Raw genomic sequence first — 18,119 nt, forward strand, 5'->3', positions numbered from 1 at the left:
TCTTATACTATCGTTTTTATACTTTTGGGTGATGAAGCCAAAAGTAATTCAAAGTTTACCTTAAATCAGTTTTTTAGCATATTTGGCCTAGTTTTAACTGTACTTTTCACATGAAGTTCTTCCCTCCCTGGTCTCCCCAATACGCCTAAGTGAGGGGTGTGCTTGGCCTGAGGACTTCAAGCATCATTTGGTAGGAACGACCTTCCGTGGCTCTTTCACCTTCTCGCAGATACGTGGGTTGTGATCCCCCAGCTCATGTTTACAGAGGTTGTGAAGCCCAGATGAACAATTTGAAATGCGATCAGTTTCCTGAATGATGTGGAGATATTTTATAGTTGGTTTTTCTTGCCTCTTAAAACATGCTTAAGTGAGAATTTAAAAGCAATTTATAGAAGTTTCTGACAACAAATATATAAACGACATCTTTATTGACAGTGGGCCAATAAGAACAATCAAATTTTGTTTACAGGTAACCAAAAACATTTGGAAAGCAGAACACTAAAACTTCCAAGATTCCTGTGGGAGCACAAATACACAGTTAGAACTGATTGAACTCCAAGCATAAAAGGAACAAATACTGAAATGCAAAGCGCCAGAGCTCTCAGTAAAACTAGCTTAGAGTTAAGTCCTTTGACACTAATTAAACGACAATAATACTTGAGTCTCTGGAACCATGGTGTGGCTCCTGGTTAAGTGATAATTAGAAGGAAAAAAGGCAGATTCCACGAGGTCTCCAGGAGGCTGTGCTGGGAGCGCACCAGATGGAAGCAAGAGCAGAAGGAAGTGAAGCCCTTCTCTACGATACGCCAGGGAGCAGGATGGTCGGCTTTAGATCAATAAGTAAAGGTGTGGAAGACTCATTCTTAAGTCATTTCTGATTGATGCTTAGTCACTTGCTATAGACAGAATGTTTTGTGTCCCCCCCCCAAATTCCTGTGGAACCCCAATCCCCGAAGTGGTGGTATTTGGAGGCAGGACCTTTGGGAAGTGATGAGGTCATGAGGGTAGAGCCCCCATGAACGGGACTAGCACCCTCATGAAAGAGGCCCCAGAGGGGTCCCCTGCCCTTCCACCATGGTAGGATACAGTGAAAAGATAGCCATCTGAGAACTGGGGAGGGGGCCTCACCAGACACTGAATCTGCCAGGGCCTTGATCCTGGACTTCCCAGTCTCTGGAACTGTAAGAAGGTTGTTTATAAACAAGCCACTTAGTCAATGATATTTTGTTACACGTAGCCTAAAGCAGACTCACCACTTCATTAAAATATATGTAACAGTGGATCCTCCAACAGCATGGCTTTGAACTGCTCAGGTCCACTTACGGGGATTTCTTCAATAAATACCGTTGGCCCTCCGTATTCAAGGGTTTTGCATCAGCAGATTCAACCAACAGTGGATCCAAATTTCCATCCATGGTTGGTTGAATCTGAAGATGCAAAAGCCACAGATACGGAGGGCCGACTGTACTACACCATTTTATATAAGGGGCTTGAGCATCTGTGGATTTCACCGTATGTGAGGGCTCCTAGAAACTAATGACAGAGAGAGCGAGAGAGAGAAGTGGGGGACGTCTCTCAATACAACTGACTATGTGCCAGGTTCTTTACATTCATTGTCTTATCCTCACAACAGCCTTGAGAGAGGGTTGATCTGTCCCCATTTTACAGGTAAGCAAACTGGGGCTCAGAAAGAGTAAGTAGCTTTCCAAAGTCACATAATTGCCAAGTGGAGGTGGCAGAATCCAAACCCATTGATCTTGGGTTAGCCAAATATTGGCCCCCAGATGAATTTCTTCTCACTCAAGCATTTGGCCTGTTGAGAAACAGCAAATATTTTCCGGGACATGTAATCTCTGCTGCAACTACTCAACTCTGCTGTTTTAGCACAAAAACAGCCAAACACATGTAAATGATGAGTGAGGCCCAGTTCCAATTAAACATTATTTACAGAACTAGGTAGTGGGTCCAGGCCATAGCTTATCAACTTGCACCTCAGACCGTTAATCTGAATATCGAGGTGATGAGAGGGCTGAGCTCTATTTTGTTTATTTTGTCCTGTGTCAGCCATTCTCCGACCCCCACCTTTCAGACCTTGGCCCCTTTCAATATATTCTTGTTTTTTAAAAATTCTTTTCAAAGCCTCTTTCTTCCCAGTCCTTCCCGTCTCACTTCCTATTGTTTTGATTTCCATCGTTGCTGGATTAGACATGACCTTGATCTCTTTTATCACTTCTTTAAACTCTATACCTCTTCTTTTCCTCAGTAATAGAACTAAGGTCTACAGAGGAAGCTATAAGAATTATAAGAAGTAACGGGGATAATGTGGAGGGGGAAGAGTGCAAGCTGATTGCTGAATGTCCAAGGATAGGATTTAGGAGAGGAGAAAGAAGAAACCTGTAACTAATCTTTCCCTCTCTATCTTTTCTATAATTTTCTTCTCACACCATATAACAGAGCAACAATAAAAATTGACATTTGTATAGTGTTTTGCTAAATATTTATTTGAACTTTTGCTTTTGTGTTTCCAATCCCACCACACGGTTCTTTGGTCACCCATGTAACTTATGTCAATCAATCACTGTGGCTTCAAGCCTTTTCTACCTTCCTTGGGGCCCTGGGATACAGCAAAGACCAACCAACATACAGGACAACAAAAAAATGTGGGTAAACGTGAGGCCTGAGAAACGGCAACTTCTTCCCGGGGTGCGGGGTAGGGGGAGAAGCCGCTTGCCCTCCTGAAGTCACTGTCCTGTGACTCTCTTCTGTATGTGACACGAAGGTGTTTGTGCCTCAAAGCTGCTTCAGTTCTTCTTCTTGTCCGAGACCCTACATGTAACCACACATGGAACCCATCAACTTCTCACTCTGCACATCCCAGGGGCTTTCTCTCCAAGTGACAAAACATACTTTACAGAGAGCAGAATAAGGTAAAGAAATGAAATCTCCCTAATACTGTGATTACAGAAAACCAAGGATTCATTCAGTGCCAAGGATAAGAAAAGAGGGACTTGATCAAAAACTACAGTTAAGATTCTGACTCTTTCTCTACCTCAGGGTAACTTCCAAGGAAGTGTAAAGTGAAGATGTACCCAGCGGGGGGATAATAATTATCTAAATCTCAGCATAATCCATGTGAGCATAATTTAGACCTCTTATATTCATCAAATGAGACAGTAGCCTTTGGGGTTGGGAGGGAATCCAAAGCACATTTCAGCTCTTAACCTTTAAGTTTTTATAGTTAATGTAAAAGAAATGACATTCTCTGTATATCTGGGTCTCCACTTTGGATTCAAAGAGCAATAGCTCTGTGTCTTCCCGATGATAAGAATATGAACCCTCTGCCTCACCTACCAGATAAGAATGTCCTTACAAAGTGAGATGCTATAACAGGCTTTGATGTGACAAAGAGGGGGGAACTGAATTTCATATTGATTGCATTACTACCTACTCCCAAGGATTTTCTGAATTTCCACAAAAGGGTATTGCGGGGCAAGGGGGTGGGTTAGGGATCAACCTTTGAGATTCCTGGCTGCAAGCATTCAGAATGATCAAATCAATGGATATAAGGAACATTCTGTTTATGCCTCAAAGCTATGTATTATGCAAGTAGAGTTAGATACACACAGAACTGGTCCTCAGGCAGCAGTTTATGGGTCTTCCACACAAACTGCTCAGGTATTTAACACAGCGATAAAACCAACTCACATTTCTTCACATTCAGTCATTCCTCAGGGCTGCTCTTCCGTGTGAATCCTTTGATGTCTGATGAGGGATGAACTGCACTTAAAGCTTTTTCCACATTCGTTACACCTATAGGGTTTCTCCCCAGTATGAGTTCTCTGGTGTTGAATAAGGGCTGATGAATGAATGAAGGCTTTTCCGCATTCGTTACATTTGTATGGTTTCTTCCCAATATGAATTCTTTGATGTTTAGCAAAATTTGAGCTCCGGCTGAAGGTTTTCCCACATTCGTTACACTCGTAGGGTTTCTCTCCGGTGTGAATTCTCTGATGCTGAACAAGATGTGTGCTCTGACTGAAAGTTTTTCCACATTCACTACATTCGTAGGGTTTTTCTCCGGTATGAACCCTCTGATGTTTGGTAAGGGATGAGCAGTGGCTAAAGGCTTTCCCACATTCCTGACATTTATAGGGTTTCTCTCCAGTGTGAGTTCTTTGATGTTTAATGAGTGCTGAAGAATGAATGAAGGCTTTATCACACTCGTTGCATTCATAAGGCTTCACCCCTGTGTGGATCAGCTGGTGCTGCACAAGGTGTGTGCTTCGATTAAAGCCTTTCCCACACTCACTGCACTCATACGGTCTCTCTCCAATGTGAATTCTCTGATGTATTGCAAGGGATGCGCTTTCTGTGAAGGCCTTCTTGCATTCGCTGCACTCAAAGAGAATTCTAGTGTGAGTTCTCTGATGTTTAGTTAAATTCGCTCTGTGGCTGAAAGACTTCCCACACTCGGTGCAGCTGTAGGGTTTTTCCCCGGTATGGACTCTCTGGTGTCGAATGAGAACTGAATGGTAAGTGAAGAGCTCACCACAGTCATTACATTTATGAGGTTTCTTCTCTTTGTAGGTCCTCTGCTTTTTCATTAAGGTTGATTTCTGTTTCAATCTTTTTTCAAGGGTATGGAAGGCACAGGATCCTTTGGGAACTCTGTCTTGAGTGAGAAGTACTGACTTCTGGCTCAAGTTTTTCCAGTAAACATCACGCTCATGAGCTCTCTCTTCTGGGAGTGAATTCATGTGGGTGAACATTTCTCTCAAGCGTCTCTCCTGATTTCCTTGCTGATTCTCTAACCGGTTTTCACATGCGAGAGTTGTTTCCAAGTTGGAGTCATAGACACCATTCCTTGTCAGCCTGTCTATGACTGCAACCTGGCATGATTCTTCTTTGGAAAAATCTTGCACTGAAGTTGAATCTTTGCTCCCGGGTCTAGTCTCTGAGTCTGAAACAAATTGGAAATGCAAATTTCCTTTGTTTTCTGAATTCAACAAAAAGGCAGGTCTGTAACGGGTAAGAGTTAATGAAGGTGAAGAGCATGGCTTCAAAGAACAAGTGGATTTGACTCTTAGAAGATGACTTGCAAAGAGAAGCAAATGGAGGGAAACAAATGCACAGTAGATGCAGAGAAAATCAGCAGACCCTACCCAGGAATCAGAATGGGGGAAAGATGACCAAAAGACAGGAGAAGGAGGGATGCAGATGAAGCACCATTTCACCACATGAGCAGGAAATGAGCATCCCAGATCAGGATAGGGGAGGAACAACCTCTATAGAATATCAAGCACTGTCATAAACTTCCAGGCAGTTACCACCTTAGTGCAGGGCACAGTGATGACTTCTAAGTTTCCAGTTACCCAACCCTACTCACATCCTAATATGCATTCCATTTCTAGTTTAAAATCTTCCCTAAGAATTCTTTTATAATATGTCCCTGTTGAAAAATCAATGATCTCCCAAAGATATAATGGCAGATACATTAAATTATATCCGAACAAGGCTAATCATTACAACACTAATTGAGGTAGCAAAAGACTGGTAACATCTCAAATATTAAAATACAGTAATATTTTAATACTATAAAGAACTGATTAAACTATGGTGTACACATACAATGAAGTATGTGCAACTTAAAATAATAAAATTATTAAAATATTAAACATTATATTATTAAAATAATGAGAATGATCTTCTATTGCTATGAAGTAATCTTCAGGATACATTAAACTTAAAAAACCCAGCAAGCTGTGAAGGAGTGTGTATGGTCTGCTACTTTTTGTGTAGGGGAAAAAAGGGGAGATACAAATATATAGACATATTTGGTTATATTTTCCAAAACTAAGGACAGATAAATGAAATACTAATAAAAATGACTGCCTACAGAGAGAACACCAGAATAGAGAGGGCAAGGATGGAAGCCAACCTCTCTGAATATATCTACTATAAATCTATTAGAATTTTTATATTCAATATGAAACTACTCTATAAAGCTAAAATAAAGAGTTCGGTTCAAAAGAATATGTAAATAGACCAATGAAACAAAACAGCAATTTCAGAAGTAAAGTCAAGTAAATATAGGAATTAAGGACAATACAAAGGTGGTATTTCAGTCAGTGAACTAAAGATAATTTGTTTTTACAACAAATGGTCCTGTGAGTGATTAAACATTCAAAAGACAGTTAAGTTAGATCTGCCCCTCATTCCACACAGCCAAGTGAATTCTGTTCCTTCATCTATGTACTCTTCTATCCATTTATTCAACAATTACCTATTGGATGTCTACCATATGCTAGGCTCTGGGGAAAAACACGCAGTCCCTATGTATATGAAGGGAGAGAAAATTTAGTCTAACATCTACAAATACATATAAAAATGCACCTGTAGTAAGTACTAAGAAATAAAAGGCGAATGATGCTGTGAAAGATGATGAGGGGAACCCAGGGGGATGAGGGGAGGCCTCCCTGAGGAGGTAAATGGCTGAGCTGAAATTGAAGTGGGTTTGGGGCTCAGGTGAGTGTTCCAGGTAACAGGTACAGCAGCACGGGGGTGAGTGTTCCAGGTAACAGGTAGAGAAGCACGGGTGTGAGTGTTCCAGGTAGAGGGAATGACATGTACAGAAGCCCCAAGGTGAGAGGGGACATTCAGGAAGAGCACAGTGGTTGAGAGCAATGGACTCTGAAATCAGAATGCATGAATTTAATCCCAGCTCTGCCACTTACTAGCTGTGTGACCTGGGGCATGTTGTTTTACGCTTCTACTTCAGTTTCCTTGTCTGTAAGATGGGGCAATAACGGTACCTACCTCATGAGGAATACAAACAACACCTACCTTAAGGAGCGTTTAATGAAAATATTTATAAAACACTTAAAACTCTGACACAGCATCGGTGCTACATAAGTGTTTGTTAAATCAGTAAAACATAAATTGATATAAGGATAGTGTAGGTGGGTAGAGGCTGTGACCTCAAAGGGTGGTCTGAGGATCCCTGGGAGTCTGTAGGTTCAAAACTATTTTCAGAATAATGCTTAGATCTTATTTGCCTTTTTCATTGTCTTGACATTTGCACTGATGTTGCAAAAGTGATGGTGGTAAAACTGCCCACAACTTATGCACAAATCAGGACAAGACACCAAATGTACTAGTAGTTGTATTTTTCCCCACCATGTATTCTCAGTTAAAAAAAAAAAAAAAAGCCAGTTTCACTTAAAAATTTCTGAGGAAACAACAGGAATTATTACTAACTTAATAAATTAATTTTATTTATTAAACCTTGACTACATGCCTTCTTAGTATTCTGGATGATGAAATAGGAAATATTCATAATGCAAGTCTGCTCATATCGAAGTATGATGCTTGCCTTGAGGAAAACCACTCATGAGACTGTTTGAGAGATGAACTGGCCATTTTTTTTTCATGGACCATCACTTTTACTTGAAAGAATGACTGACAAACTATGTTATCCATGTTGGGTATTTGGCAGATATTTCCTCAAAACTGAAAAAAAAAATGAGCCTGTCACTTCAAGGAAAACAACTGACAGTATTTGATAAAATATGAGCTTTTGGGCAGAAATTAGAATTTTGGAAAATTTTTACCTACCACTGAGAGCTTGATAGCTTTCTAATACTTAAAGGCTTTTCTGGTAAGGTCAGTGGTGATACTGAAAATTGTGGTTTTTAAAATATTGCATAATGTATTGTGTCAATATTTGGAAGATATGCATAACTCAGTGAACCAATATTTTCCAAAAGATCAATAGATTTTAAGAGTAGGAAAAATTCATGGATATGGTTTCAGATGCACCTTGCACCTAACCTTTAAGAAACTACCACTTGCACAACTTTGGTGTAGTATCAGAATAGCCAAAATTATCTGGAAAGTACAGTAATTATTTTTTTGTTTGTGTTTTTTTTCTTTATTTTTTTTATTAGTAAGGTTGTTTCTTGATGTGGATGCTAGCTACATGAATGTGTTCAATTTGGGAAAATTCATAAAACTGTACAGTTATGATATTTTAATCTATTTTACATTACAAAAAAAGGAAAAGAAAAAAGGCAAATGAAGCAAATGTGAGCATATGTTTGATCTCAGTGTTATTTTATTTCCTTGACTTTGTATGTATTCAAAATGCAATATAATTTAAAATAAATAAAAGCATGTTGGCACTTCTATATTCTTTCTTAAGCACTGAAGAGCGCCACTTCTTTACTGTCTTGTGGGGTTATTCTTTCCGAAGATTCCCGTCTATCTGACTCACCTGAACAGCTGCTTTTGGGGGCTTTTCTCTCAAGCATCAATGGTTCTTTTCCATTCTCCAAATTGTGGTTCTCAGGTTTGGAAACTGGAAGCCCTGCTCATTAAAAAAGAAAAAAAAAAGAAAGAAAGAAAAAAAAGGAACTTAACTCTTTGTGATGGGCACAAAGCTCTATCCCAGAGCACGGTCCCAACCCCTGGATCCACAAAAGACAGGACATCATAGGACGTTCTGGAATAAGGGAGTGGAGGGCCTCTAAATGATCCTTAAAACAGGTGCAGCAAGAGCCTGGGCCTCATAAGGAGTTACATGCATTTGAAAAGACAAATATTTAGCCTGTAAAAAAATAGAAGAGAATTTCTCTTGTTTACTGTGGGAGTTCTAGGGAGATACTGCAGACCAGTCCTCAGCTCAGAGAAGGAGTTGGGTGAAGTGGGACCCCAGTGGCAGCACCACAAGCCTGTGACTCTGTGACTAGCTGTCTTCTGATGTTTTTCCTTTCTTCCTTCTTCAGTTACTAGAACCTGCTTTCTTAGGGAATTTATTATACGAGGTTTGGGAGGAGCTAACATAGTTCCTTCCACCACTGATAGGAACACATATGCGTACATGCATGTGTGTACATGTGTACACATGCACATACCTCCCCCCCCAGAGGTGGGCACAGTATCCAAACTGGTCAGAGCATACTCTATCTCCCTGGCTTGAGTTACTGCTTCACTGATGGACATGTGACCCTATTTGCTGAAACTCCCAGGATAGAAGCCTTCTTTTTTTCCTTAGCTCTCTAACTGGAAGAATAATGTAACCCTAGAGCGGCCAATGGCCATCTGTGACACACAAGAGATCAGGGCAAGCTATACCACGTAATTAAAAAATAAGTAAATAAAAGAAATTCCTGACAATATATCTGATTCCCTTTTAAGCTAGTGTGAATTCGGTTTCTGTCACTTGAATCCAAAGACTCCTGATACAAAACAAGCCTAGACATTTCACCAAGAACCCAGAGCAGAAACAGATTTTCTCTGAGCCCAAAGGGATCAATACTTTACGATTACTGGCTTTGTTATGCTACTTCATTGTCAATAAGGTAATGATGTCCCCGTAAGCAGGGACCAGAGTCACGGTGGGAGCCCATCCTTACAGAGCGAGACCAGGTTCCTGTAGTTCTCCAGCATCACGTCCCTCTGTGCAGGATCCAGCCTCCTCCACTCCTCTGGGGTAAAGTCCATGGCCACATCCTTGAACGTCATTGATGCCTAAGACACAAAACATACTTTTGTTCACCATCTGTCACTCCACAGCCTCCCTTTCACCCCCCAGTTTCTGTTGGCCCTGGAGTAGATGCGTAGCTGTATTCAACAGGGGAAAATCACTGTGAAAAATGACACGCATTCTCATGTGTCCTGGACATTCCATGGAAAGTCACTGGGTATCAATTACGTGCCAGGTACACTGTCCAAGATTCAACATGAGAACCAAACGAAACAAAACCACGGTTTCTCCACTGACAGACTAATTTTTCTGGGGAACAAAGAGTTAAAACATGAACCAATGAATCAACAATGTAGTTTGGCAAAGTAAACAAAATATAGGCAGAGAAAAAAAGGCATGTGTCTGTATAATTCTCCTGTGAGTCCTCGCCATGGAATGAACAGACTGGCACCAAATCCAGTGAAGCACGGAATCAATTCAAGGCAAGATGCATTAAACTGGAAAATGACAGCAACAAATTAATTAAGGGTACAGATATCACATATAAATGTTTATGGGTAAACACCATAGGATTATTTATACAAGACATAAAATACAAAAACTATATGGAGATAGACACATACCAGTACTGAACATGTCTCTTTAAGTAAAGATATAGAGAATGGGAATAATATTCCAGGTTATTGAAATAAATATATACCAAATGCTATAACTGGAGAGAAAACACCTTCTATTTAAATATTCATGAAGCACTTGCAAAAGTAACAAAGTAAATGTTAATAAATTCCAAAACAGAGATGAAAGAGCAATAACTGGTAACTGAAAAAACATATCAAAATTTCAAAATAATGAAATAAAACACAAAAATCAATGCCATAAGGCTAAAATTGTACTCAGAGGAAACACTTCAATTTCGTTAAAAGAAAATTAATGTAATTAAATGAACAAAGCATACAAATCAAATTAGAGACAGAACCCAACAACAAATTAGGGAAAACAGAAGGAATTACAGGATAAAAGTAGAAATTAAGGGGAAGAAAAACAAGAAAAATAAGACAGCTGGGAAATCTGAATAAGAGCAGTAGGTTATAGTACTATACCAATGTTAACTTCCTGATTTTGGAAAAAGAATAATAAAAGCAAGGTGAAATGCTAAATTTTGGAAAATCTGAAAGGAGAGCATATGAGAAATCTTTCTACCACTTGCTAAATTTCTATAAGTCTCAAATTATTTCAAAATAAAGTTCCCCAAAATGGAAATAATCTGAGACTTAAAAAATGTAAGAATCATCCTTGGAAAATAAAATGTAAAAATCATTAAGCAGCTACTAAATAGACAAGATACTGTGAGAAAAAATGACTTTGATCCTACAATCTGCATATCTATAGCTAAACTGACAGTGGAAATTAACTTCCAAACCATAAAAGAAAAAAAAAAATCAGAATAACAAAAATGCAAACTACAGCACAAAAGGCAGAAAAAAATACAAAAGAAGAAACAAAGCATAGTAAACACAATTATAAAAATCACATAGCAAGAAAAATGTGAAACATACAAGTAATCATCATAATATGAATAAATTAATTTCTCTTATAAAAAGGTTTCTTAAAATAGCCACATCCTCTTTACAGAAAAGAGATCCAGACAAAACCCCCAAAGTTGGGGATGGAGGGGGGGATGGAAGGAAATATAGTATACCACATATCTGAATACAGTACTTCAAGCTCAACAAAAACATGGAAAAATATACACAAAACCGTTATCCTCAGTAGGAAGAGGTGGTGGACTGAACTTGGGGAGGTAAGGACAGGTAATATACTTTAATATTTATATACGTCTGTACCGTTCACCTGGTTACCATGAGCAAAAATTAAAACTCTAATTATTAAAAAAGTCTAATAAGTAAAAGATAAACAGCCCAGGCAAATTCTAATAAGAAAGACAATTGCAGTATTAGCATCAAACAAAATCCAATGCAATGCAAAAAGGACAGTTTTAAAAATTTCCATAAAAGGTTTAATCCATTCTGAAGCTATAAAAGCAGTCTTGAATCTAATATTAATGTGTTGAAATGTATAAAGCATTCACCCTTTTTCTGGTACCTGTACTCTGACTTTCCTCTGGCTGCTATGCCTGTGGCCACTTTTAGGCCATGCAGTTCAGGAAGTACAGCTCCATCTCTGACCCATGGGTGGGATGTGTGTTTGTATGTGTATGTACAGGTATATTTTCTAGTCTGATCATCACACTCAGATTTGCCAATAATGGTCCAACAATGGGCCTAATACCTATTATAGAGTTAAGCTCAGTCCTTCTTCTGCAACGACCAGAAGGGAAGATGCCCCTTTTCTCTGATCTTCAACATGGGAAGATGTAGGCCTAAATTCGTTAGGGGCTACCCTGCACGAGAAGAAAAGCCTGCTTGAGTGCAAAACACACAGAAAGAAAAGAAAAGGTCACTGAAATGGAGAAAATAGATTCTAATGTCACTGCCTGAACTCAATTTTAGCCAGACCTGGATTTTTCACTTATAATAGTCAATAAATACCTCTTTTTACTTAAGCCAGTTTGAATCGAGTTTTCATCAGGTGCAACTTAAAGCTTCTTGACTAATGAAGTCTTCAATATTCACATAAGGTATTCGAGAAACCAATGGAGGCAAGCAAGTATACAAGGATCCTGAGAAATCACGTTGACAAACAGCAGCAATGTGCAATGTCCACTTTCACACTTTGGATTAAAGGAGCAAAAAGAGAGGCTAGTGGAGGAATCTTTGCATTGTGGTATGACACACACCATGGAGAACTCTCTTCTCCCACTCAACTTCGTTTAAAAAAAATGTTCAGACATACAAAAAGTTGAAAGACTAACACACTAATCACCCATATACAACTACCACTTAAATTCAGCAATTCTTAATATTTGCCCTTGGGGAAGTGAGAGTTTGGAAACTGAGTTGTAACTTGGTAACAGTTCACCTCTAAAATACATCCGCATTCATCATCTTGTTGGGCTGGATTCTAACTCTTTAAATTAAATCTTTTATAGGCTTCCCTTTCCAGCATTCCTTTGAACTATTTGAGTACTCACTATGTTCATAATTCACTCCAGCACTTCAGGTGTTTTCTTAAATTCGTACTTAACAGTCACGTGTATGTTGTTTCCCCTAGTGAAACATACATTTTAAGAGGTATGCACCACATTGTCTTTTAAAATCGTTTCCCAAATAACAAGCATAGAAATTAGCTAATGGGCTAAAGAAGGGCAATGCTCCTTCCACGCCTGCTGAGTGATAATAAATACTAGACGGACAAGATACAACGAAGAAGCAGAAAACATTTTCCACTGAGCCCTTTAGTCACTCTTAGTTGTCTCTTCGAATTAGAACTCAGCTCTAATGGACACAGAAACTCCACATCAAAAAGAAGGGAGTGCGTCTGCACTCCGAGGAATAAGGTGGAATTTCAATAACCAGCAGAGACTCACCTGCGATCTGGCTGTGAGGCGCAAAGCTGCCACTTCTCCCTCTTCTGTCCTCTTTTCTTGGGAAAAGGGAGAATCCTGGGAAGACGGAGCTAAGGGCAAGAAAGCAGTCATGATAGGGCCTAGATCTACCTTGTGACTCAGATTTATGAGCTTAAAATTCTCGGGACTTCCCTGGTGGCCCAGTGGATAAGACTCCATGCTCCCAATGCAGGGGGCCCCAGTTTGATCCCTGGTCAGGGAACTAGACCCCACATGCATGCTGCAACTAGGAGTTCGCATACCACAACTAAGGAGCCCTGGAGCCGCAACTAAGGAGGCCACCTGCCGCAACTAAGACCCGACGCAACCAAATAAATATTAAAAAAAAAAATTCCCACCACCGTACTCCTGGTGTTCCCTACAAACACTGCGACTGAAGGCAGCCTGAAACAACGACATCCTGGAAGACGGCACTCTGATCCGGAAATTAAAATAAGTTTTTCTCTGAGCTTAATCTACATTAAATTAATACGGGAAAAAGAGTCTCAACGGTTCTGAAAAATCACCCTGCAAGCTTAGTCTAAATGTAGCTTGCTGGATCCCATCTCTAAATAATTATCACTAGCTGAGACTGGGGTACAATCTAGAAATCCAACAAGCACAGGTAGGGGCAGGGTGTGGATTCTGATATAAGAGGTCACAGACCAAACTTCTAGGAGAACTGGAAGCCAGTCACTGACTCCTCTGCCTGGTGCCTCCTCTATTAAGCAAAAGTATCTCCTCTACTGAAACCAAAGGGTTTTTGTCCGAAGTGGAGGAACAGGAGTGGAAAATACTTTTGCCAACCAAAAAGCTAAACTGTCAGACCCACTGATGAGGCTAGGATGGTATAATCACCCGGCAGGAAGAAGGTGTGAGACAAAGTACGAGGCTATGCTCAAGCCTCAGAAGATGACATTTCGCTCACATTTTGGCGGTGTCTTTGGAGGGTCCGCTGTGCACCCAGCTGGGATCCCACAGCACGCCCTCCACTCTCACCCAAAGAGCCCTTCCATCCCCAGACAAAGGAGCCGGACAGCAGTGACTCCCGTTCAGGAGGAAGAATTCGGCCCGGCCCCCAGCACAAGTTCAACACCGGCCCCCCTCACCGCTCTTCCCAGGCATTTCGGCCATATCTGTCTCCATGGTCACCACCTCCTCCCGGCCGCGAAGGTTCAGCTCTCCCCCCAGCGCAGCCCTCGCCGCGCGGAGGAGCGGGAAGCCCCGAGGCCTCGTGGTCCTCCTTCCCGCCTCCCCTCGGGGGGCTCCTCCGAAAGGCTTCGCTCCGTCCCGAGCCGGTTTGGCCCTCGAGGCTGGCACCTGGAAAGCCGGGACAGCATCCCTGAGGCTGGGCGCTCGCGCCTGGCGCTGCCGCTCGGAGCTGCGCGGCGGCCGCGCGGCCAGAGGAGAGGCGCCCGGGCCGCAGCCAAGGGGCCGCCGCGCAGACCAAGCCCCCGCCCACCCCGCGCCCCGGGGCTTCGGGGATGGGGCTCGTGCCTGCCCTCGACGCCCCTTTCTCCAGCGCGCACTCCACCCGGCTCGGCGCAGACTAATGCCCCGGGGGCACCGCCGAGGCCGAGCAAGGAGAGCCGCACCTGAGCAACAACTCACCTCCCACGCCGGGCCTCACAAAGGCTACGAACTTCTCCGGCCAGCGGGGCCGCGCATGCGCAACAGCACAAGGAAGACTGGCGGGCCTCGTCCGGCCCCGGAACTACGATTCCCAGAAGCCCGCGGGAGTGGCCGGACTCCGCTCCTCAGCAGGTGGGAGCTCGCGTAGCGCGGTTTGGGGAATCCAAGGAGCCGCGGTCTCCCTCCCTCTCGCGAGAGTAGCGGTCGCTTAGCTCGTGCGGGATCCTGCGGACACGCGAGAGCGTGAACCGCAGAGCTGCGTTGTTGCCAGTCCGGCGCTGTGTCAGTACGTGGACCTGCTGACGCTGCCCACGCAAATCACTCCAGTGTAAGGTATCTTAGAGTATATGGCTTTCCCCATATTCTTGTCCTCCCAAGTCTCATCCTTTGCCGTCAAACAATGTGAAAGGTGTACTTTGCAAACCGATGTGCATGCGTCCGTAGGCTACTTGTTATACTGAAAATTCACACGTGTGAGATAGGGGAGTTGAAAAGATTTAACCAGTTTCAACAAATTTGAGCAACAGGTTATTTGCAAGCATAAAAATTAGATTTATCAAAGGAGGTGTTCTCTCAAGGGAGCACGTTTTATCTCTAATTCTGTTACTGGACACACCCAAACTCAGAATGTCTAAATGCCCCTCTTCTTCTTTAAAGGAGGTTTTTTTGTTTGTTTGTTTTCAAATTTTATTTATTTATTTTTATTTTTGGCTGTGTTGGGTCTTCGTTTCTGTGTTAGGGCTTTCTCTAGTTGCGGCGAGCGGGGGCCACTCTTCATCGCGGTGCGCGGGCCTCTCACTATTGCGGCCTCTCTTGTTGCAGAGCACAGGCTCCAGACGCGCAGGCTCAGTAGTTGTGGCTCACGGGCCTAGTTGCTCCGCGGCATGTGGGATCTTCCCAGACCAGGACTCGAACCCGTGTCCCCTGCATTAGCAGGCAGATTCTCAACCACTGCGCCACCAGGGAAGCCTGCCCCTCTTTTTCTTAGTGAGTAATATTACTGCTCACAAACCCATTTGCAAAAACCAGAAGCAGAATATCCTTAACTATCGCTGTCTGTTCATCACGAGGTCCTATTTATTGTATTCTCCAGTTTGTCCATCTTTCTCTTCTCCCACTAGTATTACCCTAGCTCTAGCCACCGACATTTCACTAGGATTACAGTACCAGTCTCTTAGCTGATTTCCCCAAGTCAAGTTTGCTTTCCCACCAATCTATTTGCCACACGTTCTGGCTCGTGATTGTTCTGAAGCAAGAATAAGATGTTACTTAACCCTTCAGTGGCTTTCAAAAACTTTGGGAAAGATGATTTTTAGTTCCTACAAGAAGGCACCCCCTTATCCAGTTCCCATTTTCCAATGTGGTTCTCATTATCTGAGTCTCCTGGTATTCACACCTGTGTATAATCCACCCCCCACTGAGTGTGGATAGGACTTGTGACTTACTTTTAACCCATAAAACATAACAGGTGACATGATTCTAATGCTTGTTTTGCTAGGGTAATCCTCTTTGCTGGCATTGGTGAAGCAAGTGTAATGTTGGGGAAATCCACATGACAGGGAACTGTCAACCAGTAGGGACCTAACCCTTGCCAACAACCCCCAGGTACTTGGAAGTGGATCATCCCTAGTAGAGTCTTCATATGAGAACCCAGTCCTGGCTGAAACCTTGACAACTGGCTGCAGAGGACCCAGCTAAGCTGTGCCCGGACCTTCAGCCACAGATACCGTGAGATAATAAGTGTGTGCTGTTTTGAGCCACTAAGTCTGTAGTAATATTCTTATACAGAAAAAGGTAGCTAACACAGCATCCTAATGTAAGTGGCTAGCTCCTTGTCCAAAACCCAACCTGGATGCCTTTGGAAGGAGGGAGGTTGTTGAGAAACTATTGAAAAACTGATTGGAGACCTTCTGGGAGACAGATGGCTACAGTTGGTCCTACGGGGTGTGTGTGTGTGTGTCTATGTGGGGAGGGAATGGTAGCAGCAATGGATAGCTCCAGATGCCCCAAGGGGACTGCAGGGAGGTGCTTTCTGTTGTTTTGTGTGCTCTTCTGTTCACTCCCACATTGCCCTGGGAAAATCTTTGCCCACTCTTTCACCATCACACAGGGTAACCTTAGAGCTGGTTTGGGAGAGGCGTGGATTGTAATACAAGATACAAGCAGCTCCACCTCAAAGGTTTTTATTCACCTTTCTCCCACCCTGATACACACAAACACCCACACACATATATACATGCACGAACACACACACAGTGAGCCAGGTGATTATTGCAAAAAAGAGGTGGGATGATGAGGTTCCTTGTGGGATAAGATCACCTGGTAGGAAGAGGGAGGTAAATGGGGAGTGATCTTGCCCCAATTTTAACATCATAGATTCTCTGCTTTGAAAATAACTCAAATTTCCCTAAGCTCCCTTTTCCCTCTCCACATACACATACATACATATAATTCAGCCACAGCTTGTTCCCTTCCTGGTGAGTTGAAGGAGGTATAGGAAGTACCCCAGGGTTTTGGTTCCCTTTGTCCCTACATTACCAGCTTATATCCTGGGATTGGGGAATGTGGACTCACAGTCAAAAAATAAGATCTGAAGCATTCTATTGCTATAAAAGAAAAACAATAATTTGAACGATCTATAACAGATAAGGCAGAATTAGTGGGCCATTTAGAATGTATTTTTAAAAAGCTATCCTAAAAGAGTTAAAGGAGGACATAAGAAATATTAAGCAAGAACTTGTCATAGTATTCAATTTTTTATTGAATAGCAGGATGTGTAAAACTGAAGAGTGAATTTGAAAGCTGGGCTCTCGGATCAAGGAACTCTCCAGTGCCATAAGATATCAGGAAGGGATAGAAACTTGAAAAATGTGAAAGGAATATTAAGCAATATAGAAACCGACTAGATATTCATATAATGAGAGTCCTAGAAGGGAAGAAAGAATAAACAGAGAGAACATGTTTTAAGAAAGAACAACCACAAATTATGGAGAAATAAAGGTTAAAGAACTTGGATGGAAAGTGCTCGTTGAAAGACAAACAGGAAAAATATGAAAAGACATTACACGTTATAATAAAATCTAACAACGTAAATGTTGGTTCACAACTTCAGGAGTTTCCTGGGTGAAATTCGAAACTGGCCCCTGTATATGGGGGGCAAGGAGAGACCAAAGAAAGATGCAGACCACAATCCAGGTTGGTAGGTGGCAGGATTAATAAGGGAACTCAGATACGAGCCTTGTCTTGGGCCGGCCACAAGACGAGTTGATCTCTGCACCCAACCACCAGAGTCTTAAAAGTTTACACAGAGGCCTTAACTGGGTTCAATCACGTATTCAGTCCAGATGTTCTCAACAACACACTGCTCTCTCAAGGCTGCATCCCTGAAACAACTCCTACTGTGGGAACAGTGGGCAGAATGTACATTCCAAGGACAGGGAGGGCGTGAGGAGCCTCCAGTTGCCTGAGTCTAGTTCTTGGGTTAAAACCAAAGTGTCA

The 18,119-nt window shown here is 42.1% G+C and overlaps 1 protein-coding gene across 6 annotated transcripts; it reads right to left on the minus strand.

Moving 5' to 3' along the window:
* Positions 1-411: 411 nt before the first annotated feature.
* On the minus strand, positions 412-14,653 carry ZNF286A (zinc finger protein 286A). 6 transcript variants are annotated; one of them, XM_057535437.1, is made up of 7 exons: positions 14,601-14,653; positions 14,099-14,309; positions 12,972-13,060; positions 9,414-9,528; positions 8,273-8,365; positions 3,706-4,960; positions 412-2,826 (listed from the first exon to the last, which is right to left on the minus strand). In XM_057535437.1, the coding sequence occupies exons 2-6, from the start codon at positions 14,133-14,135 to the stop codon at positions 3,729-3,731; spliced, it is 1,566 nt and encodes a 521-aa protein (XP_057391420.1). In that variant the 5' UTR covers positions 14,136-14,309; positions 14,601-14,653; the 3' UTR covers positions 412-2,826; positions 3,706-3,728. The 6 variants fall into 6 exon arrangements, with proteins under 6 accessions (XP_057391420.1, XP_057391423.1, XP_057391419.1 ...); XM_057535440.1 differs by lacking the exon at positions 14,601-14,653 and adding exons at positions 12,034-12,215; positions 12,576-12,651 and having other exon boundaries at positions 412-4,960; positions 14,099-14,147; XM_057535436.1 differs by having other exon boundaries at positions 412-4,960.
* Positions 14,654-18,119: the final 3,466 nt, after the last annotated feature.

This window comes from Balaenoptera acutorostrata, chromosome 20 (genome assembly GCF_949987535.1).
Source record: "Balaenoptera acutorostrata chromosome 20, mBalAcu1.1, whole genome shotgun sequence".
Taxonomy (NCBI): domain Eukaryota; kingdom Metazoa; phylum Chordata; class Mammalia; order Artiodactyla; family Balaenopteridae; genus Balaenoptera; species Balaenoptera acutorostrata.

What these genes read in the sequence shown, in the direction of transcription:
- ZNF286A (XM_057535437.1), bottom strand. Translation starts at nt 14,135, where the DNA reads ATGGAGACAGATATGGCCGAAATGCCTGGGAAGAGCG. An exon ending in CAGGAACCTGGTCTCGCTCT is followed by an intron (nt 8,366 to 9,413) that starts GTAAGGATGGGC and finishes TTTAATGAGCAG; the next exon opens with GGCTTCCAGTTTCCAAACCT. An exon ending in CCCCAAAAGCAGCTGTTCAG is followed by an intron (nt 4,961 to 8,272) that starts GTGAGTCAGATA and finishes AATTTGTTTCAG; the next exon opens with ACTCAGAGACTAGACCCGGG.